The sequence below is a fragment of the Magallana gigas genome, chromosome 10 (genome assembly GCF_963853765.1).
Source record: "Magallana gigas chromosome 10, xbMagGiga1.1, whole genome shotgun sequence".
NCBI lineage: Eukaryota > Metazoa > Mollusca > Bivalvia > Ostreida > Ostreidae > Magallana > Magallana gigas.
This window is the reverse complement of record NC_088862.1, coordinates 24,478,680-24,501,908: the sequence shown is the minus strand read 5'-3', so window position 1 is coordinate 24,501,908 and position 23,229 is coordinate 24,478,680. Positions and strand designations below refer to the sequence as shown.

The window sequence follows — 23,229 nt, the reverse complement described above, 5'->3', positions numbered from 1 at the left end:
TGAAGACGAGGATGATGATGATGTTGATGATGATGGTTATTAAATGACAACAAGAAGTAATGACAATTAAAAAAAAATCAACTTCGTTTTGATTGTTCACATTTCAAAGCTCAGCAAGTTGGTGGAGAGTGTGGTTCGGAATGAGATGTACCTCAGGAAATACCTACTTTCACGAAGACGGGTCCGAAGTACTGACGTATGGCTCCAGTTATAACACACTCCCTTGGAATTCCGGTGACCCCGGTGGTTGTATGTGTGGGCGACTCAAACGTTACGACTACAATAACGCAGGATTCTACAAATGGACGGACAAAGAGTGTTACAATACTTACCCATATCTTTGTATAGGTAAGGACTCTCTCTCTCTCTCTCTCTCTCTCTCTCTCTCTCTCTCTCTCTCTCTCTCTCTCTCTCTCTCTCTCCCCAGAGCCACGTAATAAATACTAGCATATGAAATATATTGTTATCGTCAATCTTCTTTTTTAGACGAGTTTTTACCAATTAATATAACTACTTCCGCCCCCACAACAACCACCGCAATACCAGAGACAACCACAAAACCCTGGTGGTTTGTAGAGTACAGCGAAGACGGGAAGGCACTTGGAAAAAACGGAATGGTGTATATTACCATGATCCTACCTGAGTCTTCTAAAGGAGGCTGGATGTTCAACAATTTATTTAAATTTAGCCATAAGTTATATCAAATTCCTATATCTGCACATAAAGCTCTCCTTAGAAAGAATACTTATATACTGTAATACTTATATACTGTGGAATCATTAGAATTCGTAGTGACTCAATTTTCGTGGTTTTCGTGGGTAGCACCCCCCCCCCCCCCCACGAGTTTACGTCCTCCAACTTTTGAAAGAGTAACTTTTCTTACTAAAACTGAAAAACCAACACATCCACGAAATTACATCCCCACGAACAAGCAAAAAAACCAACAATCCACGAAAACTGGCCTTCCACGAATTTTAATGATTCCACAGTAGGCTAAAAGTGGCAACAATCATCCAGCCTCTGAGTGCACAATGTCTCTATAATAAGAGAGATATGTAATCACTGGGTAGAGTACAATACAATTATATACTATATTATTAGTTTTAGATAAGTTTGTTACTGTCGATGGAGATTTGTAGGGTCTATAAAGTCCATAGAAAAATGTCTTAAGAGTAAATACACACATAATACATTATTCCTTTCCGGAAAGTCATTTTGTCATATTTTCTGACATGTTCCTTTTCCTGTTTGCATTTTAAACTATGTTAACAAAACTGTTTGAGCAAACTGAAATATTTAAATATACCATAAGAAAAACATGATTTTGTATGATCAATCAAACCAAGAGAATTCTGGGCTCTTTACATTACCGGTATTGTTCTGCTTATCTTCAGACATTTGACAAATCGACTCCTCCGGCTCGCTTCGGCTTCATAGGAATGGCAATTGGTTTTGGTGTCTTCTCTTTCATCATCGCTGTCATCTGCATGCTGTGGTTCTGCTGTGTCAGGTCAAAGGACGATTACAGCGCCCAAGAAGACTCGGACGATGAAGAGGAAAAAGAAAAACGGAAGAAGATGGTCTTCACTGCTATCAGCGCCAAGCCGCACGGGCTTCAATACATAGCCTAAAGCACTTGATTCTTGACAAGCTCTTTTAAAGGAATCATTACAATTTGCGGAGGACAATTTTTGCATAGTATAAACTTTTTAATGTTTTAATTTTTTTTATCAATGGTGTGTGTTTAAAAATCAATTTATGGAGTAATTCATGGAGGCTGGAAGGTCAAAAAATTAACCTTAAGATCTACTCAAAATTTTAAGATTTGATTTGTTTAGGTATAAACTATTACTGTTAAAAGAAAAAGGCAACATATTTTACCCTTAGAGTTTGGCTATTTTAATTTATTCTATATAGAGTTCTTTTTAAAGGATATCAATACAGTCTAAAAATTACCACGACCATCGTAAAAGAAAGGGGTTCAATGTTTCGCATTACCCAACTCTCAAAGTAGACTGTCTCTCATGCCTTTCTTTGTAACAATTCTGTTTCTTTGATTTATATTTTATTGAGCAGGTCATAATATATGTGTGTTTGTGTGTGGCTGGGTGAGGAGGATTTCGCGTATAATAAACTTTTTAATGGTAAACATTTATTTAATTTGCTTTGATGTACTTAATTATAAAATTTACTAACATTAAAATAACATTACTAAAGTTACGATTGGCAATATATTAAATATATTAATATGCAAATGCAACTTTTAGTGCACCGAGAAAAACGTACATATCTTTCCTATTTACTTTTACAATGTACAAAGTGTAACGTCACCCCAGAGCAACTCATGCGTGCTAACAATAATCAAAATACAAATCTTAAAGCATTATTGAAAAGCTCTATGATGCGAGCAAAAGTTACATGTATCATCTAAGTTTGTGACAGTTTTCCCTCTGGTTACAGAGAATCTTGATTAAAGAGAGTGACTTAAATTCTAAAATTACAGTTGCTCCAGATTAATAGTTGGGAATCTTGAAAGGCAGAATTGTATCTGAATGCCAGTGGGTTTCGAGAATGAAATGACTGATTGTCGCCGAGACATGTACATTAATCATGTAACTGTCTCATCAATGTCCGACATTGATGAGACAGTTACATGATCAACACTACCGGATTTACTAATGTAGAATTTGGAAATGGAAAAGTCAAGGTCATATTTTTATAATATGTCATTTTTTTAATTTTCTGCAGCAAATCAGGTCCAAATATGACATTTGCATGTCAGGGTTTCAAACACTTTGAATTTTTGCTTCACTGTTATGTGTCAAAAGGTTCTTTCCTACACAACTTCACAAAGAGTAGGGTTGACTTCTGCAAAAACACCGTACAGCACTAGACATGGGGGATACTTTCATGTCTGCATTATGTTGCAATCGATGTAAGTGCTGCTGACCTAATTGTTAACCGTTAATTGAAGCACCACTGTCGACAGAACAGATGATGAGAGTAATCAGTACTAAACCAATTATCTACACTTAATATACATATGTGTTTCCCACACAGTTGAAAGTTGAAGGATATTAGTAAAGTTGTACGTATCTTTCAGTAGTGTGTTTCCCATTTAGGTATGTTTTCTTTTTATCTCATAGAAGTACCAATGTAGACATTAAAAATAACGTGCCTACTGACTGTCCCTTCCTATTATAGCAAGAAGCAACTATGCATACATGGATTTTCCACCACAAATTTAAATTAAGTCAAGGGTACCACAATATAAGAGGAGCTAACTCGCATATGCCTAGCCCAAATGACAGAGGGTGATCCTATAGTTCTAAAGTTTAAATTGATCCTTTTGAATGCGCACTGGGCTATATTTACAAGTTTTTAAGTGATTCAGATTTGATTTAAACCATAAACAATAATCAAATATCACATGGACAGTCAACTAGATAGTCAGTATGAAGACCTTATAAGCAAAATGAGGTAGTGGCTAATTTGGATAAATTCATGACAGTATTTATAATCAAAGCATTGATTACTACTAGTGAGGCACAGTACATGTACTTAGGTCACTGTGGAATCATTAGAATTCGAGGTGGCTCAATTTTTGTGCCATTCGTGGGTAGCCCCCACCTACGAATTTACATCCTCCACAAAAACTAATTATGAAAGATTTAGTTTTCCTACTGAAACTGAAAACTGACACATCCACGAAATCACATCCCTAAGAATTAGCAAAAATCCCATAATCCACGAAAATTTACACCCACGAACTAAAACGATTCCACAGTAATCATTAAGAAGTTAGGAAAAACTCAATTCAATTTGGTTTCATTTATATATTCTCTCAAAAAAATATAAATGGAATAAGGTGTACAAGATATATATAAACATCTCTATAACAAATAGATGAATGAGCAGAGCTGCCTAATTTGAGAACAGATCTCACAAAGTTCAAGCGAAGATGTACATATAACGGTTCTGATGCATGCGTTGCATTAAAAGTTAAAAATTTATCATTTTCAACTTAACTGTAACGGATTGAGCTTTAATTTACCAAAAATTAAATTGATTCATTTTGAATTTTTAATGAGCACATGTATTACATGAGTCATCAATTTTTTTTTTAATTTGAAATATATTAAAAATGTTCTTTTAAGTATTGTTAACATTGTAAATAAAGGGCATAATGATAATGGCCATGTACATGAGTATCAAGAGTTATCGATTGTCATGGCTATATTTAGACGGTAGATGTACAGGGCAACACTCAAATTTAAAAGCTAAAATATATATCGAAGGGATTTTTGCTAAGGCTCTAAGAATTTAAAGAAAAATTTGTTGGGCATTTTGTTAACCAACTAGCCTCCTTAATAAAAGTGTCCCAATATATACTTCTGTTTTGGACTAGGTGAGACAACATCCGGAAGTTTGGGCTGTCTAATATAATACAAAGTATAAGTTTATGGTACTGATGAATTTCTCTCTGTCTCGGCCCGTGCCAAGCAGGTTGTATCACTCATAAACTTAAAATCTTAAATTTTCCATTTCTATGTATTTACCTCAGCAGATCTGTGTAATAACGAAATAAAAAAATCATTTTTGAATGTAATAATTCTATTTAATTAACAAACTTACAATGAAAGGAAAATTATTTTGAAACCGCAAGTCTGAACAATGATAATAAGTGTTTAAAAGTCTGAATAAATATACCCGGAAAAAGATTTTAATTAAGTTTAACGAGTAAAAGTAATATTTATTGAACTTTGTGAACTCCCATTTATTGACTTAACGTTTTTACAAACAGTGAGACACTCTCGTCTTAAACCTAATCAAATAATGCATTTCCAAAGATCATCATCGTCTTTATAAGTCATTGAAAGGCATGGAAAACTGCCGACTGGAATTGATATAATCTTAATCGATTTCTTTTTTCTGTTTCTAGCTTTTCTTTTTTATGGTTTCGATTTTGGTTTTATGAAGCCCATTCCGATCGGTTCTTTGCATCAAAAGTAAACACAACCCAAGAAATGTCTTACTTTACTATTTAACATAGCTATCACAATTAAACAAATTGTAAAGAGAAATTTTAAAAGGTATCAATTGTTTTTATTTAAATTTTCCGTTCAACACCAATGAAAGTAGACTAAATCGATTTGAAAAATGAATAAAGATCAAACCTTATTTTTATTATTTGTCTACGCTTAGTTCGTTTTTGGGGTTTTAAATCCAAGACATGAGAAAAAAAATTAACTGGCATTAACTTAATTTGTGTGGAATCTGTAAGACAAGGAATAACCATGAGGAAATCCCAACTACATGTTTATATGCTTGTGTTTGGCCTATTGGCAACTCAAAATGGTGAGTTTTTAAAATTTAGAAAAAAATACTACGGCATTTTGTTGTACTTTATATTTCCTGTTCTTAACATGAACATGAAGTGTACTAATAAAATACAATGTGCTGATTTGTTTTAAATGTAAAAAAAATCACATGACATCATTTTCGTCGTATTATATATTTCTTTTACTTTACATATACATGTATGCACTGTACTTTTTAGTAATGATTTTTATAATCAAATGTCGTAAATATTCAACCTTTATCTCCTCATTGAGAAAATGTAGTTTTTTAAAATGAGACACAATCTTTTCAAAATGAAACCTTTTCCCCGTTCTTTCATGAAACACGAAATTGTGAGTTATTTCAAATTGACGTCACCCCACCCGGACATTACGTCACAATTTAATACTGTATTCATTTTCCTTAAGTTTCTTTTTTTTTAAATTAACTTTATTACATGTTCTTAAAATATCTAAGAAATATTTATGAATTTTCAACCCATAAGTTTTAGCGTAAAGATATTTAAAAAGCGAAACAATAATTAATACAATGATATTTTGAATAATCTGACAAATTAACTACCTCTTACCTGAAAGATAATGTTGTTAACGATTTTTTCCATTTTGAAGTTTTTTAAAGTCTTTTTTTAATCAACAAGTCCATTCATGCAATAGTACATGAGGTTCAAATATATAAACTGTAAAATTGAAAAACAATATATTGCCAAGGATAGTGTCCTTTTACAAAAGTTTAGAATCTATAGACTAAAATTTTGCACAAATTTTGATTTCAAAGAATCTAATTATTTTTGTAAAGGACACAACACTTGAACCTAACGAATGAGTTTTCCAAACAATAATCATAGTTAAAAGAAGGCGTTCAAAATTGGAAGACAAAGTGAATAAATGTATAAAATAATACATTTGACACAATAAACTGTTCTTTACAAAAAACAAAAAACAAAACTTAGATTCTCTATAATCATAAAATTGTTCATGAGAGTAGCCTACAGAAAAATGCAGGACTTTTTACATGTATACATGTTATATATACATACATGCTATTAAATATCCAATGAGGGAGCATCATGAGCCAAAATACATACAGTAATTAAGTTTGGGAAGTAGAGGACGACTGGATGATTGTGGCTTTTATTTAAACTAGTGTCTTTTACTAAATTAGTTTAAAAAATTGAATTGTTAATAAGTCATGGACTCATTGACAATTAAAAATTGGTAATAAGTAAAAGACACAAGTACATGTATAGAGACCTCCTTTAAAAGGATAACTTTGTATGAGGGCCGTTCTTAAAGGGACCTAGACACGATTTGAGATGAAAATTTTCTGTATCAAATGATGTATTTCTGTATTATGAATGATTCACCAAAATTTCAATGCTAGAAATCAAGTTACAAGCCAAATACTGAGGAAAGAAGTCAGTGTTGTGTAAACAAAGCTCGAGTCTTACATTTGTTTACAAATAATGTAAAGTAAAGAAATTGACCAAAAAAAAAATAAATAAACTTGTGGCAACAAAATAAACTGATTTAATTTGACTGTTCCTAAATACTTTCATTAAGAACAAAAAGCAACATTAGAGTGAAACTTATACCAATACAATGCATATGTAAACAATAACAGGACTCGAGCTTTGTTTAAAAAACAAAGAATTTTAACCTCGGTAATTGTTTGTAACTCTATATCTGAACTTCAAATTTTGACAAAGCATTAAAAACATTCATATTAACCATTAAAATTACCAAAAATGAAAAAAAAAATTTGGAAAAATTTGAGCTCATATCGTGTCAAAGTCCATTTAAATTATTGAGATATTTTGAAATTCTTGGAAAAAATAGATAAGCCCTTAGTTTCTAGCTTCTACTTGCCAATGCTTACTTGTAACTATGCAAGAAAAAGCGATCAATGTGGCATTGGACTCTTGAAAATTCACTAGAACGTAAACCAGGATAAATTCTGACATTAATAAAAATAACTTATCCCATGACATAAATGGATCATTTCTGGAAAGCTGTTAAACTTGCTAAAGTTCAGTGACCCGGACCATTCGCAATAAACAAAATAAATAAATGTACGTATAATGTTTATTCCTTAAATACATATGCTTTTTTGTTAAATTCTTTTTGTGACTTGTCAATAAAATTGTAATGCCAATTTTTCAACACTAAGAGAGGAAAATGTAAAATTTGTCTCAATAATTATCGAACTACCCTCAGCTAAATATATATTTATATTTATATATATATTTCTATGTAAATCTTGTTTTGAATGCAACGTTGTACATAAAGCAGTGTAGGATTTTATCTGGAAAGTGTGTAATAATTTTTATGACCATGAAATATTTTTGAAAATGGTTACGTGGACAAATGTGGCAGATGTCACGCCCATAAAAAGAGATGACTTCACCTGCATATGAAGATTTGTTTCTTTGATTCAATATACAAGACTAGACGTTATGAACAAGAACATGTAAAACAAGATTATCCACAGTCTCAATTGAAGTCTTCATTTCGAAAAATTCTACGACCTTTTCAGCAAATATTATCTTCCACTTATGGGTCGAATGCTGACTAACGTGTTTTTTTTTCCATACTACATGTAATTGTTAGGCCATAATTAATCACTGAATTGTCTACGGATTTGTCCGTTTTCCCGATTACGACAAAGAGCACACTGCGGGTGTAACCGGTCAGCAAAGGATGCTCACTTCTCCATGTCATCTGCTACTACCTGACATTTTTAGCAGAGGTCCCTGTTTGCTATACTCTTGTTTTTTATTATCCACTGGACTTTTGATTTTTAACACTGTCTGTTATCACCACACTTCATATTACAGTGTCTGGGTTTTACTATGGAATAAATGCTGGAGTCACCCCGGCGGCCGCCCAAACCTTCTGCCAGTCCATTGGTCTAAGATTGGCTGTGCTAGAAACCCTGGCGGAGTACGAGGAAGCGAGGGCTTTCCTAATGGAATATGACCAACTCTGGGGGTAAGTAGGGGTATATTGGCAAAATGGAACGTTCGTTGAATACAAAAACAGTTTACTTGGTTAGCTATACAAAAAAAAAAAAACCCAATTAAGATAGTATGGATCACCTGTCGATATTAATGCTTTGGAAAGGTGAAAACCGTAAACTTTTTAAAGTCCCTGCGGGATTTGTACTCTTTACTTACAGATTCGTATTTAAATTTCTAAACACATTGCAATATGCCATAAGGTAACGACTTTGGAAAAGAATAAAAATAGTAAAATTGTACTTGATATAAGAATTAAGAAATCAAGATAAAGATTAAGAAATGTGTATTTAATATAAAGACGTTCAATACCACTCTAATGGATGGTCAAGGTCATTTCTCTATTAGTTCATTACCCTACCTTGGTCAATGAGATAAAGATATAGGACAATTTGAAACAAAAATGTTTGGATTTTTGTATTTACTAATGAGTGATGCACACAAAAATATCATATTCAAAATTTCAAGGCAAATGAGATGAGTAAATAATTTAACCACTCAACCTCCATAATCGGTAAGCAACTGCGCCATGCGGGAATATCACGGGAAGTCACGTGAAAAGGCGTCATTTAGATATGCTTGAGAAAAATAAAACAAACAAAATTTTAAAAAAATTAGATATTGGACTGTAATTCAATCTTTTGCAACCGAATTGTAACAATTTTTTAATAGAACTACTTGCATATAGGGCCTCCTACAGCTTTGCTATCAAGGGTTTCTGAATGATCTGAAACCCTTGGCTAGCAAACACACACCTTCTGTTGAACGTCCACAGATAGATAATAACAACCAATTTATGTTATGTCTTGTATCTTTTACTAGCAAGGGCGACCATCCTTGGATTGGCCTGGAGCGCGACTTATCGGCAACAACACATACATACAAATGGATTGATGGCAATCCCTTGGCGTACGCCAATTTTGGTACATACCCTTGGAGAGATGCAACCACTCCAGCTGATGATCCTACCAAGACTTGCATCAGACTTGACTGGGGACCGGGGTTGTTGTTCAAGCCAGATTCTTGCACACAAACTAAGGATTTTCTCTGCGAAGGTACATTCGTGACTGTATAATTGCTATATTTTAGTCATGTGTTTCAAAGAATTCAGTATAACATATTTTATAGCATGTACATATACTGCAAACGTGGAAATATTTGCCCCGAGTTTTTTTCGCCCCTTTCGCCCTCGTTGCTAGTTGGAGAATTTAACAGTCGGCTTATTTAAATGGCTCAGACTATTTCGTTATAAACACAACTTTGTCTGAGTGTACTTAAGACAGTACAAAAGTGGAGTAAGGCGAAAATAAATCGGGGCGAAAATAACCCTATTTACAGTTTACAGGTACATATAACGCCTGTACTGTGATATTTATAAGGAATAAGGAATCATTCTTTGAGTATTATGAGGTGATAGTTTTGGTCAGGGCGTGATCAAATCCAATAAAGCCCGAAGGGCTTTATGATAATTTGATCACGCCCCGACCGAAATTATCTCCTCATAATATTCAAAGAATGATTCCTTATTACTTATATTTATATAATTTTAAGCCATCGTACAATTAAATCTTTAACTTTAAATAAGCAAACCCCACCGGCGCCTCAATTTGGCGTCATTTGTATTATGGGTTATATAGTACAAAATCAACACGTAGTGTTATCACAGACAAAGACACTGGATGATGTAAATATACTGAGATATGAATTTTATTCGAGCGATTCAAGCCTCATATTTGCATAGCAACAATAGATTTGCTTTGTAAAATGGGATTTTTATAATAAGCAAGTCTCTTGCATACGTATGTTGTGAATGACATTGATATACTCAGTATCCGATACATGAATTATTTTACGCTAATGAAGCTTGCATGACTGCACATTCAATTCTGTGTAGGCATAGCCTCTCTCATGCACATATGTGTACTTAAATTCATTTATTTAAATGAAAGATATAAATTTCTACTGAATTTCCTATTCTAAATCCTTAAAACTGCACCGCTGCAATGGCTTTCGTTTAGCATGTTTCTCGCATAAATTTGTAATACCCAATCACATTTTTTCAAAATTTGACTCGAGTTTTGTTTTTACTTTTTAATGTAACATACTCACCACAGGGGCCAAGCCCGTTTTAACATTAATTTCAATGTAACATTAATTTCAATGTAACCATAAATAAAGAAAGGGGTCGATCTCTGACCCAGATAAAAAACTACCAGCTCGATTCAAAAGCCTAATAAATCAATTAATTTTTATAAAACTCGCAATATGCATGTATTTTTCAGAAAAGTAATGTCTGAGATACACTCATGCCGAATTTCAAGTTGATGGGTCTTAAAATAGCGGAGATATACGTCATTATTCTCTCGAAGTCGCCAGTTTAATTTTACTCGGACATTTACCGGTCCAGGGCACACGATGGGATTTTGCCTTTGGCAACAGCAGTATTGCAACAAGTTGAGAAACATTCGCACTAATCTTTTAAAATCTTACATCAAACACACGCTACTTACATACAAAAACTCCATAATGAACTTTTATTCTGCAACTACATAGACTTCTGACAGGGCCAGTCATTTTGACGTCTTCGAGAAAGACTGATTCTGATTGGACCATCAGGAATGTTAACCAATGAAATTGAGTTTAACATTAGCTATCACAATGGCCGGTCTGGTCAGGAGTTGATGTGGCTGCAGAATAAAAGTTCAGCTTGGAGAGTATTTAAGGAATTTTATCGGAATTTAAGGATGCGTTTGATGTAAGATTTTAAAAGATTAATGCGAATGTCTCTCGACTTGTTGCAATATTGCTCTTGTCATAGGCAAAATCCCATCGTGAGCCCTGGACCGGTAAATATCCGAGTAAAAATAAACTGGCGACTTCTAGAGAATAATGACGTATGTGTCCGCTATTTTAAGCTCCATCAACTTGAAAGTCGACAAGAGTGTATCCCAGACATTACTTGTTTGAAAAATACATGCATATTGCAGGTGTTATAAAAATTAATTTATATATTTGGCTTTTGACGCGAGCTGGTATATTTTAACTAGATCAGATTTCGACCCCTTTCTTTATTTATGGTTACATTAAAAATAATGTTAAAGCGGGCTTGGCCCCTGTGATACTCACGCCAAAAAAGGATAACGCAAATAAAAAGTATTAGAAGAGAAGGACATGAAGCCGTTTATGAATAAAAAGTATGGTGCAAGATTGTAAAAATATCTATAAAGATGTCAAACAAAAATTTAAAAAAACCAATGAAAATATGCAAGAAGGTGCTTAAATGTAAAAAAATATGTGCAGATATATAAAAAAAAGTTTTGTTCTCATTATCTTTTTGAATAAGGATTCCACCTAGTGTCATCCTACGCATCATGGAGTGCAGCAAAGTCAGGCTGTGAGTCAAACAACATGAAACTTGCCTCCTTACCAAACCTGGACGCCCACAATGCCGCTAGTCAATTCATCAACGTTAAACGGGCAATAGCGTACGTAGCATTTGTATGATTACATATAACTGTACAAGAAAGATCTTAATATTGAGGAGCTGGATGGTCATGGTTTTTTTTAGACTACAAGTTCTGTAAACCAACTTTTATTCGCGTGCAAGAATTTTTCGCGAGGTAGGCGAGAGCCTTGTTGTCGCGAATATTTCTCGCCGCGAACTAATTATTTGTCTATAGTTTTTATAACATTACAGGTGTGGATAAGGCTGGATGATGGATCGCGAACATTATTCGTTGCAAACCAGTTTATTGACAGTTAATCGCGAAATAAAGTCGCCGCGAATAAAAATTGGTTTACAGTATATCACCCTCGTTATAAATAAAAGCTTGGTTTAAACATAAAGAAAATTGTTTTAGAATTTAAAATCTAGATTTTGTTTTCTTCACAAAGTTCTCTAAGTTATGTAGTTGGTTATTTAAGTTGGTAATGGCTGAAAAAATATAAAATATGTTATATTAATGTGTTGATCAGTAGCTTCCTTAAACAGATCGATTTTGTATAATTTGGTTCTTTATTTACAAATCAAACATGCATAACTTAAATCATTCGTAAACAGTTCCTTTAATTTCGAATCTTATAATATAGTCTTACGATATCATCAAATTTCAAGCGAGGATCAAACGAAATTTGTAAGCACGTTAAGATTCATTAGAGTAAAGATAAAAAAAACTCCAGAAAAATGTATTTTCATTTACAATGGCTAAAGAGGCTATAATTGTGTCAAATACTAAGTCTTCTGATGCATAATTTGCTTAATCAAGAACATTATAGGTTTCTTTCATCATCGGAAACCCACAGCCAATCTTGCACACACTTGTTGACCGCAGACAAATTCATGTTATTTGTTAGTGTTCGATAAAATTCATACTCTATTCTGATTGGCTCCTTTACACTTTCATGACGAAAATCGCACCAATCCCATTAGTGCTTCTGCAAGGTTCATGCCGGACTGGATGAGGGATTCCGATATTTTTGTATTTGCAATTTATTAGTATATAATGTATATGTATGTATAACTTAATTTTTGTTAAGAGATACAGGTGAAAATACCGATCATCATAATCATGAGGTAATTAACCTTTGAAAAATCATTTATCCATTGATTCCTTACATTTCAAAGTTCAACCGATTGGAGTAGGCTGTGGTTCGGAATAAAATGCACCTCCGGAAATACCTACTATCATGAAGACGGATCCGGAGCTCTGACGTACGGTTCGGCGTTTTACTCACTCCCTTGGAATGGCTTTGATCCCAATGGTTGTATGTGTGGGCGACTCAAACGTTACGACTCCAATAACGACGGTTTCTACAAATGGACGGACAAAGAGTGTTGGAATACTTACCCATATCTCTGTAAAGGTCGGGACTCTCTCTCTCTCTCTCTCTCTCTCTCTCTCTCTCTCTCTCTCTCTCTCTCTCTCTCTCTCTCTCTCTCTCTCTCTCTTCGAATCACATAACAAGTACGTATACTGCCTTAAAAAGTGCAACATATATTGCAAATCATCTGTTTTCTAGACGAGTTTGTGCCCATTGTCATCACAACTCCCGCCCCCGCTACGACTACTACTACGACCACTACGACTACTACTACGACTACTACTACGCCTGCACCAACAACCACCACGGTACCTGAGACAACCACAAAACCGTGGTGGTTTGTAGAATACAGCGAAGACGGGAAAGCACTCGGAAAAAACGGAATGGTATAACGATATCCCTATCTGAATCTTAAGACTGAATGGTCAACAAATTAACGATCAAATCTACTTGAACATTTTATATATGATTTTTTAGTCGTAAACTATCAAATATCCTAATATTTTGGTGTTAAAATTTGATTATTTTCCATTATCTAAACACAAAGCTTTTGATTATTTCATTATATCTTAAAGTAATATACATGTATCTTAAAACAACCACTCTCGCTAGAGTACATTGCAAGTATTTATTACTTGTTAGGTCTGTCACTTGCCGTGTACGGAAAATTTGTCGGGCTAATCATTTCCATAGTAGGGCAAAGCCGAGTCGTCTATGAACTTAAGAAATTCCGTTGAAATTCAGTGGCAACCCTAATAAGTGTTTTGTTTCGTCGAAGATTTGAACATTTTGTAAACAAGTATATGTATACACTAGCTTAAGAAATGCAATGTAAATTACTTAAAGTCGGCCATGTTGCCATCTTAATCTTGTAAGGGAAGACGTCAATCACGTGACGTTGCGTCATCCTCGTCCGAACCCAAGCAAAATACATTGCCCGGTTAAAGAATATCAGATTCCGTCGGATTTTTTAAAGGTAGCATAGCCTTGTATGTTAAGGCACCATGCTTTGTGGTAAGGGAGAAGACTATCGTTAGAGTAAAATACAAAAACACTATACATTATTCCTTTAAAAAAAAAAGCGATTCCGACAGATTTTTTCAAAAGCAGAATGTGTCTGTATTTTAAGGCACCCAGTCTTTGTGGTAAGGGAGAAAACTGTGATCATATAGTACATTACACAAACATGATTTTCCTTTCAGGAAAAGTGATTCTGACATATTTTTTCGAAATGTTTCTTATCCTCTTTGCATGTTTAACTGGATAAGGGAAACTTTTTGAGCAAACTGAAAGATTAAATAGTTATAATACCATATTTAAAGATCAATCAAACTGAAAAAAAAACTCTCTAAATATTGTTTTGTTTGCTTATCTTCAGACATTTGACAAATCGACTCCTCCGGCTCGCTTTGGCTTCATAGGAATGGCTATTGGTTTTGGTGTCTTCTCCTTCATCATCGCCGTCATCTGCATGCTGTGGTTCTGCTGCATCAGGTCAAAGGACGACTACCGCGCACAAGAAGACTCGGACGATGAAGAGGAGGAAGAAAAACGAAAGAAGGCGTTCACTGCTATCAACGCCAAGCCACACGGGCTTCAGTATATAGCCTAAAAAAGCACTTTTTATGGAGTCTCATCAATTCGCGGAGGAATTTTTTTCGTATTTTAAACTTTTGTATAGTGTGTGTTTGATTTATTATTCGCTTTTAAAATTGAACACTTATCAATCTTGTGTATTGGCACACCTTTGGCTTATTATAGAGTTAATTTAAAATGTACAGGACCAGTTTTTCGCGTATCGTAAGGTGAAATGCTACACCGAAATTTCATTTTATGTATCGTTAAAGTGTTCAAAGAAGGATATAAACTTATAAAAATTTTTACCCTTTTTAGCTCACCTGAGTCGAAGATTCATCTGAGCTTTCCTGAAAAAAAAATTTGTCTGTTGTCTGTCTTCGGCGTCCTAAACTTTTCACATTTTGATCTTCTCCAGAACCACTTAGCCAATTTCAACCAAACTTGGCACATGTATCATTGGGTGAAGGGGATTGAAGTTTTTTTAAATGAAGGGCCACGCCGTCTATAAATGGGAAATAATTTAGAAGTACTTAAAATTCGTTGGTATTTTTCAAAATCTTCTCACGAACAATTTGGCCAGAAAAGCTTAAACGTGTTTGAAAACATTCTTAGGTAGTGTATATTTAGATTTGTTAAAATCATGATCTCCGGCAATATAGTGGGGCCAGAATGGGAGGGGTCGAATCTTTACATACATGTAGGAATATATACATGTATATAGAAAAATCTTTAAAAATCTTCTAGAAAAGCATTAAGCCCTAAAAGCTGAAACTTGTGTAAAGACACAGGTTGTGCAGACCATAGTTTGATCAAATCACGATTCCCAGATGAGGGGTTGGGCCAAAAAAGGGGGATTTTAAAATAGGAATAGAGAAAATCTTTTTACTAATACTGAAACAAGGAAAGGGGCTTGAATTTTATCATAAAAATTTGGAATAAAAAATGGGCAGATTTTTTATACTTTTTGTGAAAGATATACTCTACTAAACTGTCAAGATATTTTGAATTAGATTCTGTATTACTGATTTGATCAGAGTTATGACTATTGTTCTCAGGTGATCGATGTGGCCCCTGGGCCTCTTGTTTTTATTTTTGATGAGAAAGAATTCTTTCTTAAACTTTGTAATGGTTTGGATAGATATTTTTTTTAGCAGCGTATAATATCATTAAACAATTTGCGCCATTTTAATAGAGTCATTATGAAATCAAGTGGGGGGGGGGGGGGGTAAATGATTATGATTTTTCTTGGTTAAGCTATTTTATTGACTTCGCTTAGATATTTGTAATTCATAAATGCCGTGATTCATAAATTCGTTTTTAAGGAAGCTTGGTGGTCAATTAATTACACATTAGATCTACCTTAATTTTTATGCCCCTTAGAAGAAGGGAGGGCACATTGCTTTGCTGCTGTGTCTGTCGGTCGGTCCACCAACAGTTTCCGTTCAGTTTTTTCACAGAGGATGCATAATTGAAATGAAATTTTGTATACAAGTTAACCATAATAATATGTAGATCAAATTTGATTTTGGTTACCATCGAGAAATTTTTGACAGAGTTATGCCCCTTAGACCTAGAAAAATTCCAAATATTTGCAGTTTCCGTTCATTTTCTTCGCAGAGGTTAACGTTGTACTTACTGATATGAAAATTGGTATATAGATTATTCTTTATAATATCTAGGTCAAGTTTAATTTTTGGTACGATGAAGCATTTTTTTTTTGACAGACTTATGTGCCTTGAACTTAAAAAAAAATCAAACGTACATCTGTTCATTTCCTTTACAGAGGTTTCAATTATTTGCAGTTTCTGTTTATTTTTCCCCCAGAATTTTCCAAAGAAGTGGGGGGGGGGGGGGGGCAAGTGTTTTACAAACATATGTTGTTTTTATTTGAGTTTGCAAGCTTTTATAATTGAACTATTAAATGACTTGTAGTAAATGTTATGTTTTTTATATCTTTATTTGGAGCGCTTCTTCCAAAGGAGATCAATATAAAGTATAAAATTGGCCACAGCTATCTGGCCCTCATTATACTCTTTTCTTCAAAATTGGTATCGCGGGGTTGCTACTTCGTAGATCATGGAACTTGAGTATATATTTTGATGCAAAATCCCACTGACTTGGATCCGCCAAAGCATGTAACCACCTTACTAGCTCTCATTGCATGGACCCTGAGGTCCACGCTGAAAATATACAAGCGAGGTTAAACCGGATGCTATGGGGAAAATTCAGCCTGCGCATGAGCTAGCCTGGTTCCTGTGCGTAATGGGTAGCTCAGGGAACCAGGCTAGCACACGTTTATCTGAATCAGGATCGGGATTCCATTCCAAATGCACACATAAGTTCAAAGGCGCTGTAATTATAAACTTGTCGGTAAACAGCACAGACAGTATTCCTTTTAAAGAAATGAACGGCATGTGATATAAACTGTCAGTAATATGAAATAAGGTATTGTTATGCCGAAACTACAACATGCATCAAATAGCTTAATTTGCCTTGTTTTACCGAATACACATGTAGCTTAACTTTACTCCTTACATGTAGTAAGCGAGGCTAGAGTACTCCCCGATTAAAATTTTTAAGCATTTAAGTATGATTGAACAAGTGTGACTGTATATAATAGATGATTGAATAATTATATTACTGTATAAAAGTTTATATCTCAAGAAAAATACATCAAAATGTGAAATTAATTTACACAAAACTGTCATTGCATAGTTATAGTCTGTTCCTAGTTATTGCTTCCATAGCTTTTTGGTGATTTTTTTAATAAAAATACACAAATCTGTTTAAGAAGTACAGTTGAAATCGATGAAATGGAAAATATCCAAGATATCTTCATTGACATATTATCCCTTTTCACTCATAAAAGTTTACAGGAACGAAAACAAAATTATAATGGTAAATGTTTACATCTTTTCTCCATTCGGAAGTACTCGGGACACCTCGCACAATTTTAAACGTTATCATCCGGGTTTAGTAATGGTTGATGCAATGCAAAATCCCCGTAGACTTTCTATCTTAGAATGTGTATTGAAACCTGAAGCGGTAGAGGGGGCGTTTCAAAACAGATTATCTGGACATTTTTCATAATTAGTGGATGAACGTAGTTTGAGCACAAAGGTATTTATTATTATCGAAATATCAAGCGAAAATTGATGGAAGCAAAAACTCGGGACAGAGTACATGTATAACAAAGTAGTGCGAAGCGTAATGTGTGCGCAAATAGTAGAATTCGCCGAATGCCTGATACTTTACATGCAATCTTTATATAGATCGTAATTATTTTAGAAGTATGAACCCTTCAGTCAGTGGAATCTCAGATAATCTAACGGTTTTCACGTTTTCGTGTTGGAAACACATGCAAATGGTCCACGTATTGCAGTCCTTTTTTTAAAGGACAGCAACTTGTATTTGCTATTTCGGACCGGTTTGTCGAAAATGAAAATAGATTTTTAATTTATCTTACAATAATAACTTATGAGGTCAAATTCAACTATAGCTAATCTTACGGACATCAACTCACATGTGCTGAAAAACTAATTAAAGGTGTAAGCAGTTAGTTACTCGGGTGCAGGCATTTCGTAGCTTATTGGCAAAATGTCTTTATTTATAAGTATAAATGACTTAATCATTGAAATATATATTTTGTGGCCTTAAAAAGATCATTTTTTTTAATATAAAAAGGTACAAAACTTACACCTGCGGAATATAGTTCTGTTCGCAAAGAAAACACCTCTATTCAAAACAACTCTAAATCTTTTGGATTTCATTTAAACTGCAATGTGAAAATGCAGTGGAAATGGTAACGGTAAAAAATATCCACTTAGTTTTTTAAATTCACAAAGTTTATTTGCTTTATTTAACCAGACTTTTACAAACTTCCATCACCAAATGTTTTGACTAGCCATACCAATTTTGAATGCTTATTGTGTGTTATTAGTCATCATTTGCGGATCTAAAAAGTTTTCCCTGGTGTGCGAGGGATAATATTTTTTTGCCAGTGACGATTCGGAGCCTATTTTCGGTAACCTGATTATGTGAATTTTCGTTCTAGATCCGCGCATGGTTCTGTACTGTACCTTAAGGAATGGGTCTTTTCTGGTTTTCAGCTTGTCAAAAGTAAATTTGATTAAATGTTCATTTAATCAAGATGAACGAAAATTAAAATATCATTTTTCTCTTGTTAAACTAACAAGAAATAGTTTACAAAGTTTAGAATCTAACAATGGCTATATTTTTAGCGGAACATTGGCGTAAGAAAATGTAACATGTTTTTGCAGTTCAGAATTGCTGTAGATTCATGAGTCTATTTGGCAATCGGTTTTTAGAACGCAGTTCGCAGTTCGCAGTTCGCAATTGAATAGTGAACTGCGTTCTATAGAACGCAGTTCGCAATTCAAAATTTAGTGCGATTGAATAGTGAACTGCGTTCTATCTAGAACGCAGTTCGCAATTCAAAATTTAGAATTCATATTTGGGGCCCGCTTGCCTTATATGCAATTGAATAGTGAACTGCGTTCTATAGAACGCAGTTCGCAATTCAAAATTTAGAATTCATATTTGGGGCCCGCTTGCCTTATATGCAATTGAATAGTGAACTGCGTTCTATAGAACGCAGTTCGCAATTCAAAATTTAGTGCGATTGAATAGTGAACTGTGTTCTATCTAGAACGCAGTTCGCAATTCAAAATTTAGAATTCATATGTGGGGCCCGCTTGCCTTATATGCAACTGAATAGTGAACTGCGTTCTATAGAACGCAGTTCGCAATTCAAAATTTAGAATTCATATTTGGGGCCCGCTTGCCTTATATGCAATTGAATAGTGAACTGCGTTCTATAGAACGCAGTTCGCAATTCAAAATTTAGAATTCATATTTGGGGCCCGCTTGCCTTATATGCAATTGAATAGTGAACTGCGTTCTATAGAACGCAGTTCGCAATTCAAAATTTAGAATTCATATTTGGGGCCCGCTTGCCTTATATGCAATTGAATAGTGAACTGCGTTCTATAGAACGCAGTTCGCAATTCAAAATTTAGAATTCATATTTGGGGCCCGCTTGCTTTACATGCAATTGAATAGTTCGCAATTCAAAATTTAGTGCGATTGAATAGTGAACTGCGTTCTATCTAGAACGCAGTTCGCAATTCAAAATTTAGAATTCATATTTGGGGCCCGCTTGCCTTATATGCAATTGAATAGTGAACTGCGTTCTATAGAACTCAGTTCGCAATTCAAAATTTAGAATTCATATTTGGGGCCCGCTTGCCTTATATGCAATTGAATAGTGAACTGCGTTCTATAGAACGCAGTTTGCAATTCAAAATTTAGAATTCATATTTGGGACCCACTTGCCTTATATGCAATTGAATAGTGAACTGCGTTCTATAGAACGCAGTTCGCAATTCAAAATTTAGTGCGATTGAATAGTGAACTGCGTTCTATCTAGAACGCAGTTCGCAATTCAAAATTTAGAATTCATATGTGGGGCCCGATTGCCTTATATGCAACTGAATAGTGAACTGCGTTCTATAGAACGCAGTTCGCAATTCAAAATTTAGTGCGATTGAATAGTGAACTGCGTTCTATCTAGAACGCAGTTCGCAATTCAAAATTTAGAATTCATATTTGGGGCCCGCTTGCCTTATATGCAATTGAATAGTGAACTGCGTTCTATAGAACGCAGTTCGCAATTCAAAATTTAGAATTCATATTTGGGGCCCGCTTGCCTTATATGCAATTGAATAGTTCGCAATTCAAAATTTAGTGCGATTGAATAGTGAACTGCGTTCTATAGAACGCAGTTCGCAATTCAAAATTTAGAATTCATATTTGGGGCCCGCTTGCCTTATATGCAATTGAATAGTTCGCAATTCAAAATTTAGTGCGATTGAATAGTGAACTGCGTTCTATCCAGAACGCAGTTCGCAATTCAAAATTTAGAATTAATATTTGGGGCCCGATTGCCTTATATGCAATTGAATAGTGAACTGTGTTCAAGAACACAGTTTGCAATTCATTTTTGGGGCTCGAAATTTTCAGGGGCATCTACGAGTGGTATTTCACTACCACTGTGAAATTTGGTGATGCAGTAATCTATAGTTTTTGAGATCTGTATGGTGTCCGGATAGGGCCATTTGCATTAGCGCGACATCGCGTTCAGATAAACGAGACATTGCGCTAACACATGTACACAACACACCGTCGCGCTAACGCAACTTTGCACAACACGCCGTCGCGCTAACACAACTTTGCACAACACGCCGTCGCGCTAACACAACTTTGCTTAACACGCCGTCGCGCTAACGCAACTTTGCAAGTTTCACAGTCTAGTAGGAAGTCGTGTCCGGAAATATTAGACTGCGCATGCTGAAATATGCATGCACGCAAGCATGGATTAAAAATAAATAAAATGTACTTTGAAATATATATATTATTTTCATTTATTATCAGTGCATATGAATAAAAATATAGTTACTAGTGTGTCACTAGATAAGGATATGAATTTCGTGGATCTTTGCACAACACACCGTCGCGCTAACACAACTTTGCTTAACACGCCGTAGCGCTAACGCAACTTTGCAAGTTTCACAGTCTAGTAGGAAGTCGTGTCCGGAAATATTAGACTGCGCATGCTGAAATATGCATGCACGCAAGCATGGATAAAAAATAAATAAAATGTACTTTGAAATATATATATTATTTTCATTTATTATCAGTGCATATGAATAAAAATATAGTTACTAGTGTGTCACTAGATAAGGATATGAATTTCGTGGATCATTGTTTAGTTGATCCACGAAATTAGATATTCATTGAAGTGCAATTTTAATTAACATTTTGTATTGATAGGTTCATTGGCCACTAATTTACGTATACTTGATATTGTGATTTTCACTTTATCCACGAAAATTGATGCCCTTGAATATTAATGAAACCACAGTATTCAATTGCATATAAGCCCGATTCTCAGAAACTATAGATAACTGCATCACCATATTTTCACAGTGGTAGTGAAATACCACTAGTAGATGCCCCTGAAAAATTCAGGTCCCAAATATGAATTCTAAATTTTGAATTGCGAATTGCTTTCTAGATAGAACGCAGTTCACTATTCAATTGCATATAAGCCCGATTCTTAAACATAGGTAATAACAGATTACAAAGTTCACCGAGACGAGGGAACACCTTTTTGAGGAATCACCTTTATGAGACCACCTTTATCATATTATTTAAAATTATAGTTAATGATCTTGGATATACATGGATACTGTTTTGACAAAATATCGTATAACAATACCATATAATAAAAATTGTATAATAATCATATGTTCATTTCATAGGGTATAATATGATACAATGTTTATCAATACGATAATATAAAATACTATATTACATCCTATGATACCAGTACAATATATATCATATATTACAATAAAATACTGTAATAAATAATGATGAAATATGATATTGTAACATATGATATCACATTATACAATATCATATAATACATTTTCATATATTGATATAATAATATATTATATAAACCAATCTCATTTTATACAATATCGTATCATATGATATGATATGATATGATATATATTATACAATATCATATCATATGATACTATATCATGTTGCAATATCATATGAAATAGCATGTGATAAAATATAATATATGTGATATTATACAATATCATATTATACAATATTGTATCATAATAAACAATACTATACATAACAATATCACAATACAATATCATATCATAATGTACGAAAAAAATTGATACAATATTATATCGTATCATATAACTTTTTACAATATAATATATGATATAATATTGTATCATATAAAACAATAGTGTATCATATCATACAATACTATATCATAGGAATCATATTATATCATTTAACAACGAACACATCTATCAAGCAGGTTTTAGATAGGATACTTTTTTTTAGCATCCTTGATAATGGAGATCTGCATCTGAAGCTACCTCTGCTACCTCATTAATATTATAGTTAAATCAACTATGCAAGCTATTATCTATAAAATATGTGACCTGTTCCAAAAAAACAAATCTCATCCAGCATCCGAAACATACGCCTCAGATTCAGCATTCAAGCCTGCCAGGTGCATCAGTATCATAAGACGTATCATCCATGCAAGTTTTATGAAGTTAGGACCAGTAATAACTAAGATATAATCATCAGAGGGCACCTGCTCCAAAAACTTTAACGAACTCTTAAAACCTTAACCTCCTTCAGCATCCGAAACCTATGGCTCAGATTCAGCATTCATGCCTGTCAGGTGCATCAGTATTATAAGACGCACCATCCATATAAGTTTGGTGAAGTTAAGACCAGTGATAACTAAATTATAATCATCAAAGGGCACCTGCTCCAAAAACTTTAACCAGCTCTAAAAACCTTAACCTCATCCAGCATCCGAAACC

At 34.1% G+C, this 23,229-nt stretch overlaps 2 protein-coding genes across 2 annotated transcripts in view; both read left to right on the top strand.

The window, feature by feature from the left end:
- The window catches only part of LOC117683825 (uncharacterized), a 33,055-nt gene extending 31,333 nt beyond the window's left edge, over positions 1 to 1,722 (top strand). Inside the window, exon 7 of the mRNA XM_066073954.1 lies at positions 1,395 to 1,722. Coding sequence (XP_065930026.1) covers positions 1,395 to 1,631 — 237 coding nt within the window. The 3' untranslated portion in view covers positions 1,632 to 1,722. The remainder of the gene's footprint in view (positions 1 to 1,394) is intronic.
- Positions 1,723 to 5,250: 3,528 nt separating this feature from the next.
- LOC109619000 (uncharacterized) lies at positions 5,251 to 14,911 on the top strand. Its single transcript, XM_034453748.2, has 7 exons — positions 5,251 to 5,358; positions 8,195 to 8,348; positions 9,197 to 9,429; positions 11,718 to 11,859; positions 12,999 to 13,237; positions 13,394 to 13,581; positions 14,574 to 14,911. The coding sequence occupies exons 1-7, from the start codon at positions 5,298 to 5,300 to the stop codon at positions 14,805 to 14,807; spliced, it is 1,251 nt and encodes a 416-aa protein (XP_034309639.2). The 5' UTR covers positions 5,251 to 5,297; the 3' UTR covers positions 14,808 to 14,911.
- The last annotated feature ends 8,318 nt before the right edge of the window (positions 14,912 to 23,229 follow it).

Excerpts from the sequence above, each read along its gene's own strand:
- LOC109619000 (XM_034453748.2), top strand. The coding sequence starts at position 5,298 with ATGAGGAAATCCCAACTACATGTTTATATGCTTGTGTTTGGCCTATTG. Across the intron at positions 9,430-11,717 it reads TAAGGATTTTCTCTGCGAAG|GATTCCACCTAGTGTCATCC; the intron begins GTACATTCGTGA and ends TTTTTGAATAAG. Across the intron at positions 13,238-13,393 it reads TTACCCATATCTCTGTAAAG|ACGAGTTTGTGCCCATTGTC; the intron begins GTCGGGACTCTC and ends TCTGTTTTCTAG.